Below are 24,537 nucleotides of genomic sequence, written 5' to 3'. Positions count from 1 at the left end.
GACAAGCTGGGTACGACTTGGAAATGAGGCTTCCCTTATTCTCTTCAGTCCTTCAAGAACTGCCTCCTCCCAACACACAACAACCAGAGGCACAAAACCTGTGTGGAGTGTGGAGGGAAAGGCTGCTCCTAACTCAGATCTGTTCGCACTTTGCAGAGATTTTATTGACACCTTCTTGAAAAGACCAGGCCAGCACAGAAGCTGTAGGACTAAGTCTCATCATAGAGAGATGCACTCTGGAGTGACAGATGCAGGGCAAACCTGGAATAACGTTCCCTTGGGGCAGTGGCTGCAGCAGAAGCAAGTGGTGGAAGGTCTCAGCTGGTGCTCCTGCAGGACCCTCACTCTGCGGAGGCAGCCAGGGACAGGGCACAGTGCCAGAGAGAAAATAGTGGAAGCAGAGAAGAGCTGGGTAGCCCAAGGAGTTAAAGAAGGTAAAACCAAACAAGTGGGCGTAGTAGGAAAGAGAACCAATAAGCACAAAAGTAAGAGACAAGGTTCTCTCTCTCACCCTCAGACTGTGGTGCCAAACGTACAACTCAGTTGCTCCAGGCTCTCAGATACAGCTTTGAGTGGGTCGTGAACTTTAAGATACACAATAAAAGCTACAGCAGTGGTTTTTACAACTTACGCTTGCATAGTTGTAGTAGCAGTTTGAAAACTGAAGAGGTTCTCTTTTGGGAACCAGGTTCGTATGGGGACATCATCTGGAAGAGAGAGAGCAGAACCTGAGAATCCAGCGGGCAGAGACATCGTTCATACAGCAAGACTTCCCAAGCTTCTCCTACTGCTTCAGCATCCTGTCCTGTACTAAACAGGATAGTCTCATCCTCATATATATGCACACTACCACTGAGTATTTTGTAAATTTGTGCTAAGCCTGTCTATCAGGCTACTAAACGAAGAATGAAAGCTCTATCCTAAGCGTGGAAGATTAGTATAATCCAGGAATTACAGAAGAGACATTTGAACAAGAAAAAAAACCAACAGGGGAACAAACCATTTTTCATTAAAAGCATTCTCCAGGCTCCGCATTTTCCTTAGTACCATTAATTTGAAATATCCCATTCATCCAGTTCTTTCTGATACAGCCTCCCATGGAAAAAAAAAAAGCATTCACCTTCCTCTCTTCAGAACCATAAGCCTGAGATATACTCTCTTTTTCTGCCACTGAAGTTTCAGTAAACCCCTCACACACCTGCTCCTGATGACCTTCATGAGTTTTTCTGGTTTTAGAAGTCACACTGCACATCAGCTATGCGATCTGCAGATAACTCTGTGCTTATCTGGTCACCTGTGTTTAAGTCATTAATAATCTGGCATTGTCAAGAGCTTTTCTTTTTAATTCACTTTCATTGGCCAAAACCCAATCAAACCCTGTATGCCTACTGCAGACATAATTACTACAGACAAGATATCTTACCAAATGTTTTGTACAGATCGTAACATACTACAGCCTGCTGTTCCCTGAAAAGAGGCTGCAATTACAGATGCAAAAAAAGAGCTAAATGCAACTGGGGAGGCCTCCTTTGAAGCAAAGCTTCCAAGAAATCATACAGAAAGCTGTAACAGACACTCCTTCTCAGCTAACAGTTTATGTCAAGCCTTGTATAAAGGCACCCTGAGGAAATATATATATGTGCAATGAAAAATGCATTCCAGTATGCTAAATACTTATTATGAAGTTCCTATGTCTGCTCTCCTCCAAAAAACAGATAGAGAAGAAACGTAAACCAGCTCAGACTGTAAATGAATTACTTGTTGGAAGTCTCGAACCCAAGCAGTGAAGGAGGAGAAGTTGTACAAATTCCTTTTTAGGCAACAATTTTGTACAGACTTCTCTGGGACTACTCATCTCAAAGGACTGACAATCTCTTAATATATTTCACAGCTTTAAGCCACTAGCTTTGATTCAAAGCAGAGCTTATGAACAAGAGCTAATATCCTTATGAGGTTTTGCCTGGACAATTGCTGGAAGCCTCTCCCCTTTTTCTGGTAAGACAGGAGTCAACACGGGAACGACAGCACTCCCCTACCCACAGCAATCAATGGAGAATAAAGGATTTGGGATCCTTCAGAAGTGCCTCTTTACCAGCCAGAGGTAGAACAGCAGCAGAGAAGCACAAAGCTGGGTACTAGGGAACACAGCTGAGCTCCAAAGCTCACCCACCTAATTAAAATGCAGATTATGAGTATGGCTATTTTGCTTCCAGGAGCAGGCAGCACCTTGCGTTTTGGCCAGGCAGAACACCTTGTTCTCCTTTCTTGTTACCATCAATTGTGATGAAGTAGTCACAGAATCGTGGGCCTGGGAAAGCCTGCAGGACCTCCACCACCACATCTGGCATCTCCAGCCACTTGCCAGGCTGCATTCAAATCTCAGCACCTCTGTCCATGAGTGGATGCGTTTGTATCAGATGCTGGGAGCAGCACGGGAGATGACAGCTTGTGCTTCTCTGGAATGGTGTTAGGCATCATAAACCCAGCATAAAAATCCATATTAAATTATGCCAATCTGGCCTAACTGCCACGAGTGTTGGTTTGCAGCAATAACGTATCACGTAAATCCAACCAGAGAAAGCAGTGCTGTAAAGTGAACCTCTGGGGAAATTAGTCTCTCTCCCTTGCCTCCATCCATCTCCACTAGCCAGGCATGAAGGACATACCAAGAAATACTTCTTGCAATTTGAAACAGGTGTGCCATTCAGTTATCTTTTTTTTCATTGAGTAACAATGCTTGGATAGAGAGTGCAAACGAGACCAAGCTGAGAAGACTTCCATTCCATGATGCCAGTGCTGGGATGGGATTTGGTCTCAGAGGCGCTGCGCTGCACGTGCAGCCACATGTGCAAACACTCAGAAGCTTGAGACAAGCACTGAGGGTAGCTGCTGCTTGTACAAAACATGAAATAGCCATGGAGGCATCCCCAGGTTCAGCACCATCCACTTCATTCCCATTTAAGTAACTACTCTGATATTTTTTGGAAAGGCAAATCTCCATTTCACATTGATAACTGGCCCTAACAAATATTGCTGCCTAGTTGAAAATACATATTATAAATCTCAAGGCCCAAACAGAAAACGTCATCTCTCTACAGCGTTTGCTAGGACATGTTTTGCAGCAAAGAGAGGCATTCAGCTCCAGCTATGAGGAGTTAAACTCTTCCATTAGTGATCCAGAGCTTTCCTTTGGTTCTGCATCAAGCAACCTGCTTCAGTCCCACAGCGCATAGTACAATTCTAGTTTGTTCAGGTGTGCTGGTTTTGGCTAGGATAGAGTTAATTTTCTTCGTAGCAGCTAGTATGGGCTGTGTGTTGGATTTGTGCTGGAAACAGTGCTGATAACCCAGGGATGTTTTAGTTCCTGCTCAGCAGTGCTGACACAGAGTCAAGTCCTCACACTGCCCTGCCAGCGAGCAGACTGGGGACACAAGGAGTTGGGAGGGGACACAGCTGACCAAAGGGATATTCCATACCATATGGGATATCAATATCATTTATTAGTTGCTGGCTGGGGTTAAACCACAATGTCGGGAAAGCTTTCAACATAAATCCATCAGCACTAGGACGGGAAGTCTTCACTTTCTTAATCCAGTACATGTCACGAGGCTGCAACCGATGCAACACAGCACCCTCATCTCCAGAAGACCAAGCCCCTGGGGTCATGAACTCCTCTCCTGAAACGGCTCTTTTTCTACCCTCACACAATTTTTCTGGCTGTGTCATCATATGCAGAGCCATCTTAACAGGTAAAACACATATGATCACAAAACCATAAAAGGTTTCCATACAGAAAAATTCTTCTCATTCCTTTTCTGGCACTTAAGCAATACAAATCTAAACTTGCACATGTACTATCTGATGTGAACCCCCAAAATCACAGGGAACAAACAGAAGAATAATGCTTAAAAACTATGCACAGGAGTTAGTGGGACTGTAAGCGTTCTGCACATTTGATAATCCGTTCTTTATTATTATTATTATTCAGTATTAGGTCATTTACTAATTTAGTCACATAACTTCAAGCATCTAGGTATGAAAACATGGTCCAGAACCCCAACTTTCAGGGATTTTACCTGCAGTAAATATCACTATGATATTTACTAGAAAACTATGAACCCAGGAAAGATGTATACAATTTGATCTCCACATCACATTATACTAAATTTCTTTTCAAGGAGAAAACCTTGATCTTTCCTGGCTGGACACTCTGCTCTAAAAGCGTTGATGTGTGTTTACAAAAAAAAAAAATAATCAGACAAATTAGGTCAGACTCTTTGCCAGCCATATATAGAGCTGACAGGCAAAGATGGACTGTGTACTACCTTATAATTCAAAGCGCATAGATTGTGACATATATTTGATTAATGGCTAAATTTTTATGACAATCAGAGATTTTTTAAAGGTAATTGAATAACTGTAAGTGCTATTCCCTGAGAACATTAGGCAAATGGATAGTGAGTGCGGAAGAAAGCCCAATATTGTGTTATTTGCTAGTATTTGTGGAAAGCTCTTGAGGTGGCACTACATGAGGGACCCTGCTAAACTGCTTCCAGCCACACAGACAAGCATTCTGGGGACGCACTAAAGCAAAGCACACGGTACCTGAGCTGAGGTTCCTGCTGGGCACCCTGGCATGTTCATAAAGATGTCACCTGCCTCAGCCCCAGAATGAGGCAGAGGAGAGAGGATCCTGCTCTGAACTGCCTCCTGGATGAGCATAAAGATAGGTGCTTTGACACAGGCCCTCCTCTCTTGCTCTTCCGTCAACAAAAAGGAGCCCACAGAGGTCACCCTCACTAAGCCAGGTGAAACTGTCATGAAAACCACCCAGCTGCTGCCTACAAGCTAGAAGCAGAAACAACGGAGCTTGGATGAGCTGGCCTCAAACTGAGCTCAGCCTATTTCAGACTCCTCCTTCCATAACCCCTCTCCATGAATGCTGGTGCAAGGTACCACAAGATGCCAAAGGGGAAACGAAGGGCCCAACTCGAGGCACATCACAATGAAACCTCCATGCTGAGAAGAGACGGGTGTCACTCTTCACCCCTGTGTCTGAGTCCCTTTGCATCCTTCCAGCACCCAGCACTCACCCTTACTTACCAGACACTCGATCGACACTATACATCCTCTCCAGCCTTTTTCTGTGCCACCCAGTCTCGCCAGATTGCTGCTGCTCCAGGTCAAAGGAATGCTGGGAAGGGGCAGCCAGCCGGGTGCAGTTTGGGCACTCCTTGGAGCCCTGCCGGCTGCCTGGCCAGCCCTTACAATGCCTGCTAATGCTGTGAGAGCTGCCAGCGCTGTGCACTTGGTGGCCATGGTGGCATTCCTCTTGGGCAGCCCCCTTCATCACCACCAGTTCCATACTTTCATTCTCATGGTCCGACAGCATCGGCCTCTCGCCGGAGATCGTGTAGACTCGTGGCTTCGGTCCCTCGCTTGGCATTTTCTCTGCCTGCTCCTCGGAGAAGCTCCTCTCAAACTTGCCGTCTGAGATGACAGAGAGCCTGCGCTTGTTCTGTGCTGCCTGCTGCATCTCAGGGGAGTCCTCCTGTCCGATGTAGGAATCTGCCAACAGGTGATCTGAAACAAATGGTACACCTTCCTTAAAGCCAAAGCACTCCAGACACTGACAAATTCAGGAGGCTCCTTGTTACTGCTGCAGAAAGGGGAAGGGGGAGATATAGTAGCTTCCCCAGGAACCTTTTCAGATAAATGCACGCCTGTAGCCTTCTAAACCTCCAGAGCTGGTACTGAAACGAGGCATTTCTCACATATACACCCAACATTTTAAGCATGCACGGCCACCAAACAAGGCTAGAAGCAAATGCAGGTCACTGCACAGTCTGAAAATCCTTACATGCAAAATAGCCCTTGTCCAGCTGTGCAGTCCTGTCTGCTTCAGCGGGTTTAGTCACGTAAGGGCTACTCAGCTGGTGTTAATGTTCGCAGGACAAGGACCAGCACCAAATTCTCTACGAAGTAACAAACCAAGTGTTTTGTGCACCAAGCTATTATTTTTTAGAACTAAGGGAAAGGTGCAAACCACCAGGGTTTGGTCCCTTTCCCCCGATTTTCTGCCAACTGGTTTGACATGAAAGAAATGCAAAAAGACTTCAGCTGACAGCTGCAACACAGCATTCTGCTCTCTGCAGCACCCCTGGTTAGCAGCCTCATCGTGCGTGCAGATGGCGACCGCACAGCCGGCGGAAGCTGTCCTGAAGAAAAATACAACCGCTCCCTTTGTGGGGTAGGAAGATCAAAAGGAGAGAGACCCATGAGTGCAACTATCTTTGGAGCCCACACACTGGATGAAGTGCCAGGAAATTTCAGCATTTCCATGGCAATTCCATGCATGAACCCAACAATAGCTCCCACCCACCCGCTAATCCTTTTTTTCAAGTGGCTGTTAATTACCTCTTACACTTCCCTTCAGATGGGAAGCGGCTAGGGGACCGTTAAAAAGGCTCAGCGGGGAATGCATTATTCATGTGACCACTAACATCACCCCCCCCCCCCCCCCAATAAAATCATTCATGTCCAGCACAGACAGCAGCATTTTAAAGAGGGAGAAAGCAAACCCAAAGCTTTACTTCATTAGATATTTAATGAACATCTTTCCTTTAGCTACTGAGATATGACCTGGAAGAACTTGGTAACAATCTGAGGCTTGGCTACCTTGTAGCGATGAAGGAGGAAGAGACCTAGCTCAAGACAAGCCTGATGTTGTATGTGTGCAGTGTGGACCTTTCACTGCTGCCACATTCTGCTTCCTATGAAGTGCTCTCATGCCCCTCCAAAAAGAGCCCTCCCAAGCTAAACACAAATACTTTCAGCTTTTGAATCTGAAGCCCACCTGGATCGTGCTTATGTTGCCCTGGGGCTCTCCCCCTGCTCTGTTTGCAACCGAGACTGAACTGAGCTGGTACTGGTACAGTGTGTCACCCTTACCTCATTTTTCTGCTTGAGGTACAACTTCCTCCAGCACCACTAAGGAGATAAATATGTCTCTGGCCACTCTGCTCAAGAAGTGACTGTCAGGGCCATTCAGGTTGACACAGCTCAGGTTCATTGCATTTGTCTCCTTGTGAGACTCACGGTCTCCAGATACTGTAGCTGGCAGCTGGTGAGCTCAAGGAGTCTCACGCAGGAGGTGCCGCTCGTAGAAGGGCTAAAGAAAGAGCTATGCCTCTTGAATCTACAACCAATGCTGTCTTTCCAGACTTCACGTGAAGTCCAAAACACATGCCTAGGTGTGGTGAGGAGTCACGCACCTCAATGATATTGCCCAGGCAAAATACAAAAGGCAGGCAGTGGTCCGCTTCACCGATGGTCTCCTGCACTGAGACAGCATGGACATCTGCACCTCCTCCAGGAGGAGAGCCTGACGGACAAGGGCCACCACTAGAACAACTGCAAGCTATTCAAGTGGAAGAAGCTACTCTACCAGATGTCGTTTAACAGCTGGTCCACTGAATCCTGCCAGCTGCAGGATAGTGTCATGGACCAACCACTGCAGAAAGTGTTTAAAAGGATCCAAAGTCTCTCCAGCCACCTGTTACCCCTCAAGAGGCAGCAGGCCACCACATCTGTTCTCCAGCAACTCAGACCCTCTCCAGTTCCAAGACTAACTGTGCTCCAGAGAGGGCATGTCTTGGGAAAACACCACCAAATGACTCTTCAAGATCTGCCAAGACCTGTACTGGCAAACAGTGCCAAACACACCATTTTTTAAATTAAAAACAAAGGCCAGTTTTAAGTACTCATCTCAACTTGTCAAACTTACTAATCTGTGTGGGCACAATCACGCTACATATTTCTTAAGACACCACAAAATAGTGGCTGACAGCTGCCCCTGTTCCTCCTCAAATGAATACATCTATGGAAGATGTATAGCCTCATTAGAGCAAGCACACAGGATTGTGCACCTTTACTCATGCACTGACAGCACCGCAATTCAAGAGATCCGGGAATGTCTGAACTCTGGTATCTGTGGGTAAATGGAAAAATGAAGTGCCCAAAGTATAGTATATATGAAAATGCTGATGATCACAAGTGCAGAGAGACCAAACCCAATCTCTGTTTTATAAGCATTGAGGTCTGTTCAGCCCCATAAAATTTACAGACATGTAAGTGGGATATGACTGGTTTCAAGAAAGAGTCAATTTTTTACTGAAATCATGACAGGGTTACAATTCTTGACCAGATACATCTGACATAAACTACTTCTCTGATCTAGCATGCAAAACATGAAGATAATCCTTTCTTCCTACCTTACTTGTCCCTTACTCAAGATGCTTTCACTTGTACTTATCAAAGAGTTTTCACAGTCTACACTACAAACGGAATGAGAAGCTTTATTCAAGACTTTTAGTTAATAAACAGTTTATCTACAGAAAAAAAAATAGTATGGGAGGAAGAGAGATTCAAACATCCATCATAATAAGTTACTGGCTTCCGAAATCAAATCTGCACCATTTCAGGGAGCAAGTCTGCACTAGCTTTCACACACACATGCATTCACATACACCAGCAGCCCCCGATACATTACCAGTGACTGGTTCCCTTGTCTGCGCTTGCAGTGAACTGGGCTGAGGTGCCAAAAGCGCTGCACCTGCTTCCACTATGGCATTTTAGGTTAAGAGTTTGCTTCTGCTAGGAAAGAAGTCAAGCTGGTCCAGAAATCAATGCTGAACTAAATCTGAGCCACAGGGCTGTCTGGTGAAGAGAACTGAGGAACAGTAACAGGGGACTTCAGCAATAACTGGAATTGCCTTCCAAAAGTCAGCTGAAGCAGACTGCTGTTAACACCCTCTGCCTGGTTACTGCTGCTCCGTTTCATTTCATTTTCACATTGCTCTTGCCACCTCTCCCACAACCAGCTGCTCCATCAAAGTGCCACGCCAGCCCAGGGCAGCGTGACTCTGGAAGCCTGGCACAGCACCCTCCTCCCCAGCCTCTCCGATGAAGCTGACCTGGTAACAACTCTGCTCTCCCACTTGCTTTCATCAGCAACACCTCTGTCTCACACAGCTGCAAAGCTACCCTGGAGCAGACAAATCAGGCTCCTCAAATTGATTTATTTTCATCTAGATTTGTGCTCTATCTGGATTTATTGTGCCTGAGGTACTTAACAGCAAGATGAAGGGAAGAGAACCATCCTGCTTGATCTGTAGATCATGTGTCTATTGATGACAGAAACGTCCAAATTGTATTTTCATCACTTCCCTTCTACCTGGGCTAAGTCTAACAGCCTGTCCAGAGCCTGGGGGCTTGACAGTCCAGTCCCAAGGGCCAGTCCACTTCTCGCCTGCCTTGTAATTTACTTGAACACATGTTTCTGACTTCACCTGCTCCCCTCTGGTACTTTCTTTCCATGAAGCACTGCCCAACACAGTCATTAGGGCATTTGTATTACCAAAGACACGACCATGACAGCAGTGATAATCTGTACTGGTTAATTTGCGATATCTTGGGAAAGAGAGAGTCCACATTCTTGGATGTACTTACAGTACATCCTTTCTCATTCAGTAACACTAACTTAAGCACTCGCTCTGACCCAGGTGACTAACCATGAAAGGACTTTTACATTTTCTTTCACTGTCACAATGTTCCCTGAGAAGAGGCAACATGCTGGGATAAGGCTCAGCTGACTGATGCCCATTCACAACAGCGGAGGGACTCAGCGAGCCAGACTCATATCTGATGCAGACTGCCTTGTAACCCCAGGGGATGAGAAATTTATAAATCAAGGCAGAATATAGCCGTAAGGCAGACACAAACTTAAAAAAAAAAAAAAAAGTCCCAGATTTATTACCGTATTTAGCAGCTAAACTGATGATTAAAGCACCTTAGATTTAAAACCTTAGCTCCAGCATCAGAAGCAAAGTGGCAAAGGGGAATCCAGATTAACCCTATTAAAAAACCATCTGTCATCTCAGAAAAATAAATTTCAGAGAAACAGTTCTCTGTTCCCTGCTCCACCTCAGCTGGACCTCTCTGGACCTGATGTTTATGGTATCAACTTTAAATGAAAGAACCATCTCAGCCACTGAAGAATGGAAATATTTAAGGTTTCCAGTATATGGACTTGCAGCATTGTTTGTAGTAGCAGGAATGAAGTTAATGCTTTTTTTTCATTTTACACCAGTAAGAGTCCAGGTGATACCCTCAATGAGGCAAGCAGATGGGTGCATTGGTTGGAGGGCATTGCAAAAACAGAAACATCTTTTCAAACAGCACAGCTGAGTAGTTTCTTTTGCAATTTCAGACCTCCCACATGCCTGCCACTGCCCCTCAGGTGTGCTGAGAAGCTGTCAGGTCCTGTGCTCCTCTGCCTCCTCTCTGAGTGTGCGCTGGAGCCGTAACGCAGAGCTCCCTACCACGTCAGCTCTGTCCTCCCCAGTGCAAAGTGACCCTGCGAGCACAGGGCTCCTGCTCCAGCCGACCTTGCTGGTCTGCAGGGTTGAAACGTAGTCAAGAAATAGGCATGGTAAAAACCAGGAAATCTGTTCAAAATACTGAAGCATGAGGCAGGGATCTAAAAATGGAGATAAAACAATGAAAAAAGGTCACAGTGGTATTTCAGCCATGCAGTAGCTTCAGAGTCAACTGAGCGGGTGACATGCAATGTTCACTATGGGATTACCCGAAGCCTGATCAAGCCAGCCCTGCCGTGACTTTATCAGGCATGCTGACCGTACTGCTCCTGAGGAAGGAACGTCACACGCTTCTCTGCAAAGCCATAGAGAAAAGGCAAGGGCCGCTTCAGTAAAGGAGCTGCCCTGGGAAAACCGAAGGTCACAAGTATGACAAAACGGTTCCAATTAGACTTTTGCAGTGGAATAGGCCTAGAAAACAAACAAACTGAAGACACTGTTGATATTGTGCCTCATAGAAGAGTAACCTTTTAGTCTGGCCTGTAAAATTAATGAGAATAGATGAAATTGCTACTGTGAGACATGACCCAACGGAGCAAATGCCAGCTCTACCACTGGCCTTCGCATTTCCACGGTAGCACTGTGACCTATGTTTTTATTCACTTTATAAGCAAACAGCATATTCCATAGCAAGTTTTAGGGTACACCCACACCACACTTGTGATGGCCGGTCCTGGAAGCACCTTGAAACCCTCTGAGATGAGATTTCACATCCCTGCTCTGCCCTCAATTCAGGCTGTCTATAACCCCCTCCAGAGCACAGGCTCTTTCTCTGAGGGCCACCTCCATTGCTCAAGGTCAGCCACCCCACATCAGTATAGGGACACACCAAGAGCCAGGCCAGATGCACTGCTGGGGACTGTCCTTGGGACAGGGTACACATCCTCTAGAGAAAAAGGCAGACTTGGTGCTTAACCTGTATCAGGCTCCACTGGCAGCTCCAAGTCTGAACACTGGCAAATTGAAGGTTCCTCTTAGAGTACTGCATAGCTGCAGCCTTACTTCATGGCTCCATAAAAAGCATGGCCTACAGGTCACTTGCTTGGCCTGAAGCACTTGCAAAACCTCATGGTGGAGTTTCTCCAGCCCCTTGCCAGCTCCTGGCAGAGTCAGGAACCTCCTCCGTTGCATGGCTGCTGCCCCCAACATGCACTCACACCCCCTCTTCTGAAGTGGCAGAAGCCCAGGGTGCAAACACAAGCAGTTGCTTTGGTGTAGTCTCTGCATGTGCTGCAGTTGTGGCACAGCAGCCTTGGCAAACACATTTTTCTCCTGCCACCTTCACCCATTGCTATTTGGCTTGGGGGAGCTCACAGGAGCTCTCTTGTCCTTAGACTTGCTCAGTGTTTTTACTGATGGCTGAAACATCATGCAAAAATGAAGAAAAGAAGCAAAAATGAGTTTGTACTCCTGCAAACCATCAGAAAAGCCATGCTATTCTTGCAAAAACTACAGTGAATTTGGGTCGAGACTTGCTAGGCAGCTCTGGCCCATGGCCCGTTGTCTCTGCAGCACCAAGCACACCTTATAGTCGCTAGGATCTTTCCCTCTCTCTTTGCTTCCAGAGCTTTTTACACACAGCTTGCCCAGAGCAGCCAGCCTGCAGTGGGCAGACCAGCACTGCATCCTACAGCAACAGCCCTCGCACTTCAGCAGCAGTAGCTGCCCTCCAAATAACCCAGCCAAGCAAAATAGAAACTGCATGATAAAAATGTACCAGGAAAAAACCCAGCACAGCTCCCTTCCTTTCCTCAGCAAAGGATCCTTGTGTCTGAATCCCATCTCACCAGGATGCATCGCTGCTTCCCCAGACAGGAGGAAGTTTCTCAAATGCTCTGCTTGCCATCTCTTAATTTCTCTGCCCCACACCTTGGGTATTTTTTTCCTCTCACAGTTCCAGTACATGAAGATAAAGAAATCTGAAGCAGTATCTCAGTGTGAGGCCTCTAACAGCTAAGCTGGGAGAAAGGGACTCTGGAAATGTCCAAAACTCCTTATCCCATGAGCTCTGGTGAGACTACGAGTCATTATTTCTTCTGTTTTGCTCTCCGCAGCCTTTTTACACTTCCCTTCCACAACATCTCAATCCTTTTCTCTGTCTTTCTTCTACGTTTGTCCCAAGGGACACCCACTCCTACACTAAAACCATGCCACAGACAAGATGGGAAGTCTTTGGAAGGTACCAGAAAGCTACAAGAGTCAGCAAGGACTCTGGCAACAGCCTTGCAGTCAGAATGAATGCCGAACATGGGAGAATGCTCTTTTTGGGAGCCTTCCCAGACCTTCAGCCTGGATTAATAAGCCAGCAATGAACAGAGGCAGGAAGGGAGCAGGAGGTGCATTACCACCTCAGCACCAGCTCCCTTAACAGATCCATGTTGCCAGCTGCAGCCGAGTCCAACCCTCCTTTTTTTCTAATTCCTCAGAATATTTTAACAATCAGGAGAAAAACCCATGAGTGATCCCAAAGGGAGAATTCCTTCATCCTCTACCAGCACTCATACCCCAACACCAGGCAGCTGCGCTGTTCCAAAAGAGAAGCAAAGAGAATAAAATCTGTACAGCCATCATCCCTGCCATAACCTCACAGAACATGGTCAGTACACTCTGAGCCTAGCAATAGAGGAGAGGTAAATGTACCACCCCAGTCACCTGGGAAAACCTCCTCCAGAATCAAAGGCAGCATTGAAAAGTTGCACAGGGACAATCATACAATATGTCTGAATCATGAAGTTCTCAGGCTTCATATCAGGAAGAATCAGAAGTTGTAACCAATAACAAATACTCTCCCTTGCTTTTTTCTCGCTACATGTACACCCTGCAGTCCTCTTTACCTCCTGCTGATGTTCAATTCCATACCTACCGCCCTAGCGAAGGAAGTGGTGCATGGACAGACTGCAATTTTATTGAAAACAAAAGGTAAAAAAAGTCTTGCAAATAACTCATCTCTCATTAAAATGCTCAGACATGGCAGCTGGCCCACCCTGCTGATATATAATCCCTCTGTAGTTCTTCATTACCACTCCCCAGTTTCTCAGAGACATTCTGCTACACACATACACACAATCTCTCCAAAGAAGCCATGAGAAAGACTCTGGGGTATAAAAGTTACCACCAGAGAATAAGCTCTTTGATCAGCTGTGGAATGTGAAGAGGTGGGATGCAAAAGCTGTTATAACATCTCCTTTCCTTGGAGTCAAGGGACTCTAAAGATAAAAAAAGTCAAACCAAAATAGATGACCCTCAGTGAGCAAAGTGCAGCAGAAATGGAGTAAATTGGGGTAGTCTCTGCACACTTGGCGTCTCCATCCAGATGATGGGTCTCCTGCATCTGCCTGGGGAGTTACAGAGCTCCAACCTTCTGCTGAAGAATTGAATTAGCAGGTAAAGCAGCAAAAGAACTGGCATCCCAAAGATTCATTTTCTGCAGGAGGATCTTCTTCTGCAGGGAGAGAGGACAGTTCTAGCTCCTGGACTGCAGAAGAGGAGGAATCTGCCCTTTCTTCCTCATTTAGTCCCCAGATGGCTCTGCCACCTTCCTGCTCCTCAAAGACCACAACCCTTTTCCTTCACTACATTCATCAATGACTTTAAACCTTTCTTAAACATCTTTTTTTTCCCCCTCAACTATAAACTAATGAAGTCGGGGCTTGCCTCCTTCCATTTACATTTAGGCTAGAGCCTTAATCCTGTCTGCAGCCTGACGGCAGCGCAGGGAGCATCCATGTATATAGCTGGGGTTATTACAGCAGAAAGGAGGCCTCTTCCACCAGGTAAAGACACTCACGGTGAAAGCCATCAACGCATGCAAGTAGGAATTGAACTACAGGATACTGGTGGGCTTGTACAGCCTTGTACTGTCTCTCGCTGCTCCCTTCAGCCAAGATGATGAGTTGGAGCAGTTTCAGGTACTTCTATATATGTGCTACATCTTCAACTCACACAGAAAAGTCTCTTCCTTTTTTTCATTGGAGTCACTGGATGAAAGCTTATCTACAGCTTAAGCGCCCTGCTGAGCCAAATGTAAAGCATTCAGAAACTTGCAAAAGCGATGCTGAGATACACAGAATTTCTTCAGGAAGAAAAGTAGATTTCCCTGTTATTGGGCTACTGGGACAAACAGAAGGGAGCCAAATTTTCCACTCTCAACATTTTTATAGGACAGCAACCTTCCTACTATGGCTATTTATAAAGACATGTTACACGCTGTGTTAAATTACACACTGCAGAATTCCAAAAGATGACTTAAAAAATGATGATTCTTCTTTTTCCTCCTCTATAAACATTTAGAGCAATTAGGGAATTTTATTTATTTCCAAGTCAATACTTAAGGATCCCATAGGGATTGTGGCATTTCCATGTGTACGTCTTGCTACTTGATTCTTATCTCTGGCAACTAAATTCACTTTGATTCAAATACGCTCTCAGGCCTGACACACCAAGGGGGCAGTGGGTATGAGAAGGCTTCCCCAGAGAGCTTATGGATATGTTACAAGCACAGAGAGGGCTTAAGCACTGGTCTGGAGAGACTGACAGCGGTGCATTATCCCAGAGTCACACCAGCTCCATTTCTGTATTCTCCTTACGTACACTCAGAGAGGAATGAGCAACTAGAAGCACCTATGAGACGGAGTAGAACAACAGCTTGCTAAGTGCACATCAGAGGGGCTCCTACTCCTTGGCTTTGACCAGGGTTCCCCAGGTCTCAGGCATCTGCACAGCTCTGCAATTTCCCCTGATCTCCATCAGAGATTCTCTGTCTGTCCTCAGTGTGACCCCACAGGTACTACAAGGGTACTACAAAGTGAGCAGGAGACAAGACTTCTCCCTGTTGGAAACTGGGGTGGGGGACTGCAGAAAAGGACCAGCAAAGACTCCAGCTGACAGAAGCAGCTGCAAAAATGGCCACGATAAAGGATGTTTTTGCCAATCTGTGAAGCCTCCTCAGACCTGCCCAGCCTGTCTTGGCACTCTCTACCCAACCCTTTCCTCCCCTCTGCCTCACAGACAATTCATCTCATGCATTAAACCCCTGCCTATTTCTGCCTTTCCCTTCCTACCACCACAGGTTGTTCTTAGACCAAATATTTTAAGTAATGTGTCGCTGGAGTCTCTCATGCCTGAAAATATATCAAAGAAAACTGCAGTACATTGTTTTAAAGCCCCCTTCATTCACAAAGGTAGCACAATTCAACTAAGGACAACTTGAAGGTCATTAGAACAGATCCCAGAAAAAAAGGCAGGGACTCATTCAGCTGGCTGCCAAAGACTAGTGTGATTGGGCTTGTTTTTAGCAAGAGGCATTTCCTACCTGTCGAGGTTTAAACACACACACTTAAGAGTTCACTTAAAATGATAACATCACTCTATATTACGCTCTATTTAAGAGCTTCACCCCCCTGCAAAACAGTTCAATGCCACAGAATAATCTGCTGCTTGTTCACATGGGATTTTCCACAGGATCGTCCATAGGTTTTGTAGTAGATTTATTGTCTGAAAAATGTTTTCCTTTCTCACAGAGGAGAGACAACCCTGTTAGAAGGCAGGTGAGTTTCTCTTGTGCTCTCTTGCCCGTCAAACAGAACTCATCATAAGCCAACAGGGACAATACCTGCATCTAAAAACTTAACACATTAGGTAGCACGTGCTGGTGTCCTCAACTAGAGAAGGCAGATCTCATTTTAACCCCTGTGGAAGCAAACTCTGGGAATAAATCCAGATATTACCTTTGCCAGCAAAGACAGATTGCTGCACATACACTAAACACGTCAGTTAACACACTGTAACTCACCTTTTTTTTTATTCCCCCGTGAAAGCAAGAGCTAGGAGTGACAAATCAGTGCAGAAGCCTTGTGCAGTGCACTCTTTCACTTCCCAGCTGAAACTTCTTCCAAGGACATCAGCTCTAGGGGTGAATTTATGACAAGACACTTGTCCACTAAAACTAACTTGTCCCCACAGCCCACCCAACCCCTAAGTCACCAAACTGCCTTTTCTCCTCAAAGGCTTCACAGATCTAGAGAGTGGCTCCTCCTGCCTCTTTGCTGCTGAGGTCTCACACTAACCCTTTTTGATAAATAAATACACTTTCATTTTAAGTCCTGTTGATAAATGGGTACATGCACATATAGATATAAACAAGGCACGTCAATTCTCTTACCTGAGCCGTTTCTACCTTCGGGATGGTTTTGTGAAAGATATTCTCCAAAAGCCCTTGCCGCTCTGCATATCCAAGCACCACAGAAGGCAGCAAAGGAGAGAAAGAAAGAAACGGGTAATGGTTAAAGGCCAAGGAAAGAAGGAAGAGTTAAATATCAATATACTGCTGTCTTCCTGCAGCTGCCCTTTCCTCAGCTTCATGTGACACCAATTTAAACACGCTGCAATAGCAGTGGGGGCTTCCTGGTTAACATAGCTCAGTTTTCCTCTGGCCAAAGTAGAAATTTGTTGTTGGATTTTTTTTTGAAAAACTGAAAGTTGGATTACAAGCCCAAGACTATTTTAGTCTTTAGCTTCTCTGTTAAAACCGAAAAAAACCTGAAAGGCACCTGCATTAAACTTGGCATCGTTTCTGTGATGCACATAGGAACTGGATCACTGTCCCTAACCACCCTAAATTAAAGCTCTTCCAGTAGCCCAGGGAAGAAGGTGCCTCCACCCTAGTCCCAACCATGAGCCCAGCCTTCTACTCTGGTTCTGAATGCTCCCACCTGTGAGCTATCACAGCTTAGACATTAACCGTAACACACATTTTACCTACCTTGACCCTAAGTTCTCAAGCACCAACTGTGTCAGTATTTGGACTACCGGACAACCTTATTTGAGAGACCCCCACAACACCCCACAAAAGCATCTCCTGGTTCTCTGATGGATTCAGGTCCTGTGGGTGACTGAGATTTTACTGAAATATATTAAGCATCAACCAGGCGGGGTGAGCTCAACCCTTATCACACATCAAGGCGTACATAAGGGAGCAAACCTATGAATATTCCAACCAGGGAAAAGCTTTCTGCTGCAACCCACACAGGGAAGGAATCCTTGGTCAAGGCATGCATTCCCTGGTATACAGTAAATACAATCCCCAGTCTCCTATTGCCAGGACACTTGTAACATTGTGCTGTTCTTGCTCTCCTGTACCCAACAGACCTGTGACTCAAGAGAGCTAACACCAGCTCTTCCCTGCCATCCATTTCCCCCAGGTTTGTAAAACAATCCCCCCAAGACCTGCAGCATCACAATCAGGCTGATATTTGCCAATGGACTGTCCAGGGTGGGGGCTCGCAAACAGTGAGATGAAACAGCCACCCACCTCCTTGGCAAGCAGAGCCAACAAAACCCATCAGCCAAGCACACTCAGCTTGCAAGCACACCAGCATCTCCTGGGGGAGGAGACGAAGACTTGCTGCAACAGGGAAGACTCTCCACACCAAGGCCTCACGCCTACCGTCCTCCTCCTTCAGAGGGCCTCAAACTCAGAACATTCCTCTCCAGTTCAAGCTGCCACAAAAGGCTACTCTCACAACAGTCATTAAACTTCTAAGTGGAAAATGGCTTTTACCTCCAAAAGAACCTTCTGCCTTGTTACCCCATGCAGCAGCATGTCCCAGCTTGTGCAAGCCAGGATTCTCCTGCCCTGCTTTTACATACCTCCTCCCAAAGGGGAAAAGAGTAACAAAGCTACAACGTACCTCCCAGAGCGACTAGAACTGGAAGGAGTGGGAAGTCCACTTGTCATCCACAGCCAGAAACCGAGGATCAATATGAACAATGAAGAAAGAGTAATTTAATCTCCCTGAGACTAAATTTCAGCACAGCCAAATGCAAAATACTTTGAAGCAGCACAGCTGGAGCTGCACAAGAAGCAAGGTTTAACCTTCTGTGTCATTACACGCTAACATACAGTGCTGACGTTTTTTCTGTTCCCAGGTTCTTGCCTATCTAGTACCTGGCTGTACCTTTAGACACCAGTCTGGGGTGGCAGCTGCTCAAACTGTCTTCCTTAATGCCTAAGCACTGCCAGAGATGCTCTTGTAGAGGCTGTCACATGGGGGAGTTGTACAGTTAGCAGGCAAGCCCCACCACGAGAACAAAGGGATGACCATCATGGATCACCCATACAGGAGGACAAGCACCTCATGGGTGTTCCTTTCACCCACTAACTCTCTGTGTGGGCAAAAAGCAGGACTTGGTCCTGGGGTAATGCACAAATGTCAAGTTGGGAGCTGGTGTGTGGCAACCAGGGAAGTGGCTGAGTCACCATCCCTGCAGGTATTTAAAAGAGGTGGCTTAGTGGTGGACTTGGCAGTATTAGGTTTATGGTTGGACTTGACGATCTTAAGGGTCTTTTCCAACCTAAATGATTCTATGATTCCAAAATCAGGTTATACATCTGCAAGAGCACTCCTGAGCTACTCCTGCACTCCATCTTCGAAGTGGTTAAGGCTCAGCCAAAGCCACGGTGAATCTCACGTAGCACTGGCCACAGTCCTGCTTTAAGCAGATGGTTGGGCTCAAGACTTCCACAATCTCTTCCACTAAGACTACGGGGACCCCCAGGTTTCCCATGGAAATGTCTGTCCTTGCAGGCATCATCAACAGTTACACTTGGGAAAGACTCTGAAGCTTCTCTTGTGCACCAGCAGTCATTCCATTTAGACAAAATAACCATGAGCAAGTTCTCAGGTAAATTATCAGTGAAAGAACATGGTGACTGCTGGGGTTTAACCCCAGCTAGCAACTAAGCACCACGCAGCACTCACTCCCTTCCCCCCTGCTCCCAGTGGGATGGGGAGGAGAATCAGAAAAAGGTAAAACTTGGGGGTTGAGATAAGAACAGTTTAATATGAAGTAAAATATAATAATAACGGTAATGAAAAGGGAAAAGAGAGAGAGGATTAAAACCCAAAGACCCCAAGTGACACACAATACAACTGCCGATGCCCAACCGGTCCCCCAGCAGCGATCGGTGGCCCCCGGCCAGCTCCCCCCAGTCTCTGTACGGAGCATGAGGGCCTGTGGTATGGAATAGCCCTGTGGCTAGTTCGGGTGAGCTGTCCTGGCTCTGCTCCCTCCCGGCTCCTTGTGCCCCTCCTCACTGGCAGAGATGGGAAACGGAGAAGTCCTTGGCTCAGGGTGAGCACGACTTCGCAACAACTAAACAATCGCTGTGGTATCAACGCTGTTCTCGCACTAAATCCTAAGCGCAGCACTGTACCAGCTACTGGGGAGAACATTAACTCTATCCCAGCCAAAACCAGGACAGTGATTTACGTAAGAAATGACGAAATATGATGATAAGATTTAGTCTGTAACTAGTTTAAAAACTCCAAAAGCACGTCAGTTCATCTGTCATTCTCCTTGTTCACCTATCTGCCAATGCCCAAAGCTGATTTGTCTGCCTTAAAATCTGAACCAATGCTTCACCCTTAGCTTGCAAGCCACAGGCTCAAAAAATTAGTTACCACGCACTTCCTAAGACCCAAAGTGCAAATGGCTAACATGGAGCCAGAGAGAAGCACTGCCACCCTCCATCCCACCTTGTTGCACAGCGAAAATAGTGTCACTCAGAGCAAGAGCTCAAGTTTAAAGGTGCTGCAGTGTCTCTAACCTCGTTTCCCCACGCTGATGAGGTAGGAGGGTAAAATCCCAGGTGCCACAGCTCCTAGAGAACAGGCCATGCCCAGACCTCTCCTTGCAGATCAGAAGCACAGCTGAGGAGCACAGAGCTACTCAGAAATGCTGCTGTCCAGCCCAGGCTGAACCTGCAGTTCTGTCACTACCATTCCACTTCCACCGCTCTCAGAGCAAACGAATGTAGACGCTTGATCACAGTTATCTAGTGACAACTAACAAGGCAATGATGCCTGCACAGTACAATGTGCAACGGGGGTTTTCCAGCCAATTACACTGCAAACTTCAGACTAATTTTTTTGCCCATTATCTCAGTGGTTCCCTTCTACATTCCTGCTTCCCAAGTGCCATCGGCTTCTCCTTGGCTGTGCCTCAGCAGATCTCCCACAGATGTCTGCATGTGCCCTTTGCCAAGGGGACTCTGCTGGCCATGCCATCTCCTTATGCCTAGTCTGCCCTTGCCAAGCCTTTTGTGTTCCTTCTCTGCCCTCACTGTGCTCACAGTCACCCCACTCTACCAGCATCTGCCCATATCGTTAACACGCCATTTACCCCCCGTCCCTCACTACCCACCAACTTGATCAAAATAAAGTCAGAGCAAAATTCAAGCTCCCATTCTTCTTTATTTCTTTTATCAACACACTGTATTAATACATATCACACAATCGTACTTTTCTCCCAGCTCAGTTTTGCCTCCGCTATCACAGCCAACGTAGGACAAGTCCATCAAGCCGCCCGACAGCACTGGACAGAAAACCCTTCAGCTGGGCCCAGGGCAGGGACACCTCAGGATAAGTTAACTGGCAAGAGATGAAAAATAAAACCTGTTTCACGTAACTGAGATGAAGTACAAGGTGCCTTACAGATACACTGGCCGATGAGCTACAACCCTGCGAGTATGACACTGCAAAAGCTGCATACAAATGAGCAGGTAGTACTGAAAGGTAATCAGCTGAAGACATGACAAGTTTAGCCCTGACTCATCTAGAGAGAGGTTTTCATTTTACGGCAGATCAGATCTGCATGTTACACAGTCAGTACAGCCTGATTTAATCAAAGGACATCAACCAGGGACCACAGCCTTAGCATGCTCTGTTACTGAGTCTAACCAGTAAAGACAAGACTGCCATTGCCTCAGAGAAAACACCACCATCTTCTCCAGCTTCTTCTCCATCAGAATGGCTTCAGGAGTGTGGAGGGTGGGATGGGGTAGCGCAACACAGGCAGTAAAGGCAGCTGCCCTTCGGAGGGCATTTTTCACAACTCACTATGCATTAGATGTCAAAGCTGGACTCGGGTCTGGAAGAGAAACTCACTGAGATATTGTGAAGAAGCATAGACAATCTAGACATACATTTGCTCGAAGCAGGAAAGCCGCCAAATAACAAAGATCTGAATTACAACATGATGAGCATGGAATAGCCTTCACATCTCTGAAACAATCGCATCAACAGGATAAAAGGGGCCTTGATGCATACTAGCAGCTAAAAGAAATTGATGCACACAAATTTATCCAAGCCAAACTGACAATGAACTCAGTGAAGAACTGTGTATTGAAACATTCAGAGATACATGAAAGACCTGAGATAACTCCACTTAGAGCACAGCCACAAGCTAAGCAAAACCTGGACTATTCAGGAGCATTACATGGAAAAATAAAGAACACCCACCACCTTCTCATGTTCCTTCAGAAGTAATGCCCAGAGGAGTTGCAGCACGAATCTGTTGTGACAGCATCTGACAGAGCTGCATCTCAGGAAAACAGGAGAGAAGAGACCTCCTGCATCATCAGGACCTACGTCCTCCTACAGCAGCAATCCTGCTCTTGTCACTAAGTGGAGAGCGGAACACCACCAGCATACCCACAGTTAACAGCTCAGTCATTAAAGACTGTTGACACCTACGTTATTTAAACCTAATAGTAACAATACACTGACAAAAATTAGTTTTCTGAAATACCTATGCAGGGAGATGGTAGCTGGAAAATTTTAATTTAAAATTTTAAATTCTCACTCTCAAGAAAGGAAAATTGGATGTCAGCAATGGATCGTAAAGTCAAAGACCCCACAGCCTTAGAAGGATTTATAGTCACAAAGCTTGAACAGGAGAAGAGAGAACAGAGCAGTAAGAAGTTAAAAGAACAAGGTAATCAAAGCATGGGAGTTCATACCACCCACAAGAAAATTCACAAACGGAAAAAAGGAATCTAGACTCCATGAAGAACCCCAAGCTAAGCCAAAAATTGCTCACGCAGCAAGAAACCTGGGATACGGAACGCATTCAAGTACCTCAGCATTTTGTCAGTGAAAGATTTATCCTTTTGCAGCAACTAACACTTTGTGGCCCTGCTTTAACCCACTCTCTAGCCATCTCTAGGCAGTACAGACAGAGTGAAAGCAAATTTTTATCTCTGTGGGATATCTTACTAGATGCCAAAGTCCTGAAATTGGGTAAGATGAACCACACCCTCAACTCAAATATTTCTTGTGCTAACCACAGCAAGGAGAGATGGTTCTGGAACACCCAGCGGAAGTCTCACGTCTGTTTGCGTGCACTCTCACAGGCTCCCAAAGAGAAGCTGTAGGCCAGAGTAATACAATGCAGAGCTGCAAGAACAGACTTAGTTTATTGCCACATTCAGGGTGCCAGCATTGTTCTGTAGGCGTCAAAGCAGCACGGACAGAGAGAGCACATTTCTAAAGGCTTTGGTTCATCTATGCCCTTGAAAGTGTGCTAATGAAGCCAAGGAGCATGTGTCAGACACCACGCAGGGACCCTGAAAAGAACCTGCACAAGCCCAAACCGCAGCAGCCTGGGAGCTGTCAGCGGAGGGGCAGCACCAAGGTCACGACTCAAGGACAACTGCGTCATCCCTGCCTTCAGCACTTGTGCCCCAGGAGCTGCAAGGCAAAAAAAGCACACATAGGAAGGAAACACAGTATGACAGTGAGATCTCGCATACAAGCGCTCCAGATGTGATCAATGCAACAGCACCAAGCCACCGTTACTTCCCAGGTGCTGTACACAGAATCGGTGCACAGTTCACTGCAACTCCCTCAGGAGAAGACAGGATTATAGAGACCAAAGTTGGCAGCGTAGCTCAACGATGCTAGCACAAAGCAACCACGCCGTTACTTTGTAAGAAGCTACTTAAAAGACCTAGCACACAACAAACTGCATGGAGCTTAATTAATTCTCCTGGGACAGGAGAGTCCCCCGAGTCGCTCTGCAGAGATTCTAATTTAAGAATCTACGGAGCTTGCACCTTCTGCTTAAATCACATTACTCACAACAGCAAACAAATGATGCTCCCTGCTCAGTAAGACAGCCAAATGCACACACACACTCCAGCCACACATAATAAACATCTATCAGTGGCCACTCGGACTTGCAGCGAATTTCAGGAGAACGTTTTTCTCTCTAAAAGAAAAGTCAGGGCAAATATAAAGAGCACAGAGCTCAGAAGGCGCAGAGAAACAATCCCAGGGCATCTCCTGCAGCATGAGGACAGGATCCCACAGCCACCTACAAGAAAGCGCAGGGAACCTGATCATTGCAGCAGTGCTACCCACACGGGTGATCCATGTCCCCAACCTTTTTGGGAAGGACAGAATAGACTGCCTTTGTAGCCTTACCTACTGTCCTGCAGAGTCCTCGGGGTAGATAAGGAAGATAAGGACAGAGGGATACATGGAAGACCCAGGGCAGGAGCAGAGAAGCTGCATGTGATGTGCTCTGGGACACCAGGAGGGAACCTTTCAGCAAGTGGGTCATCACCACTGTAGAAATTCTAAGGCTGGCAGAGACCACACGAGGCAGGGACCGAGATGTGCCTGGAGCAGCAGGGTGGAGGCACACTGGCAGCGTTTGTCCCCACCAGTACCTTCTCCACACAAAGTGGTAATGCAGGGAGCTCCTCTACAAGTTCTCTGCCATCCCCAACAGCATTTCTAGCATTGATTAGGCATTTCTAGCGCAGGGCACGAACAGGGGGACACATAAGAGCACCTGTCCTGTGCCACAGTCTACGTGACCAGACACTCCGCAAGGGCTCCGCATTCCCCAGCCCAAGTCCACTCAGCTAACTCTTCTGGTCAAACCACCACAACTCATACCACTGAGAGACACCTCAGAGCTCCCGTGTAACAGTAGCGGCAGCTTGTCCGTAGCTACAGCAGGTATGTAGCAAACCAGAACCCCAGAGACACATCCTGGACTCTACACAATTGATAACTACCCATCTGCCCATCCTGGTGTAGGCTAACAAGTCACTGCATTCAAAACATGTTAGTCGCTCCTCCACACCCACACTACCATTTGAAATCTTACCGATTACCGAGTATGTTGTTTGTGTGACTGGCTGTCTAAACCTACTCCCAGAACCCCATTACTACAGTTATGGTGCATTTTGTGTCATTTCTGTACATCCACCTGGCTGACATCTGCCAAAAAGAATCCCATCTCCAGA

The 24,537-nt window shown here is 46.4% G+C and overlaps 1 protein-coding gene across 5 annotated transcripts in view; it reads right to left on the bottom strand.

The window, feature by feature from the left end:
* Window positions 1-24,537, bottom strand: part of NSMF (NMDA receptor synaptonuclear signaling and neuronal migration factor) — a 52,828-nt gene that overhangs the window by 26,550 nt on the left and 1,741 nt on the right. For all 5 annotated transcript variants that reach the window (XM_055720020.1, XM_055720019.1, XM_055720017.1 and 2 more), the window contains exons 2-4: window positions 16,600-16,661; window positions 5,104-5,583; window positions 632-707 (exon numbers count right to left, since the gene is read on the bottom strand). In XM_055720020.1, the coding sequence (XP_055575995.1) occupies window positions 632-707; window positions 5,104-5,583; window positions 16,600-16,661 (618 nt within the window). The remainder of the gene's footprint in view (window positions 1-631; window positions 708-5,103; window positions 5,584-16,599; window positions 16,662-24,537) is intronic.

Source organism: Falco cherrug, chromosome 9 (assembly GCF_023634085.1).
Source record: "Falco cherrug isolate bFalChe1 chromosome 9, bFalChe1.pri, whole genome shotgun sequence".
Taxonomy (NCBI): Eukaryota; Metazoa; Chordata; class Aves; order Falconiformes; family Falconidae; genus Falco; species Falco cherrug.
This window is presented reverse-complemented; position numbering and strand designations above follow the sequence as displayed.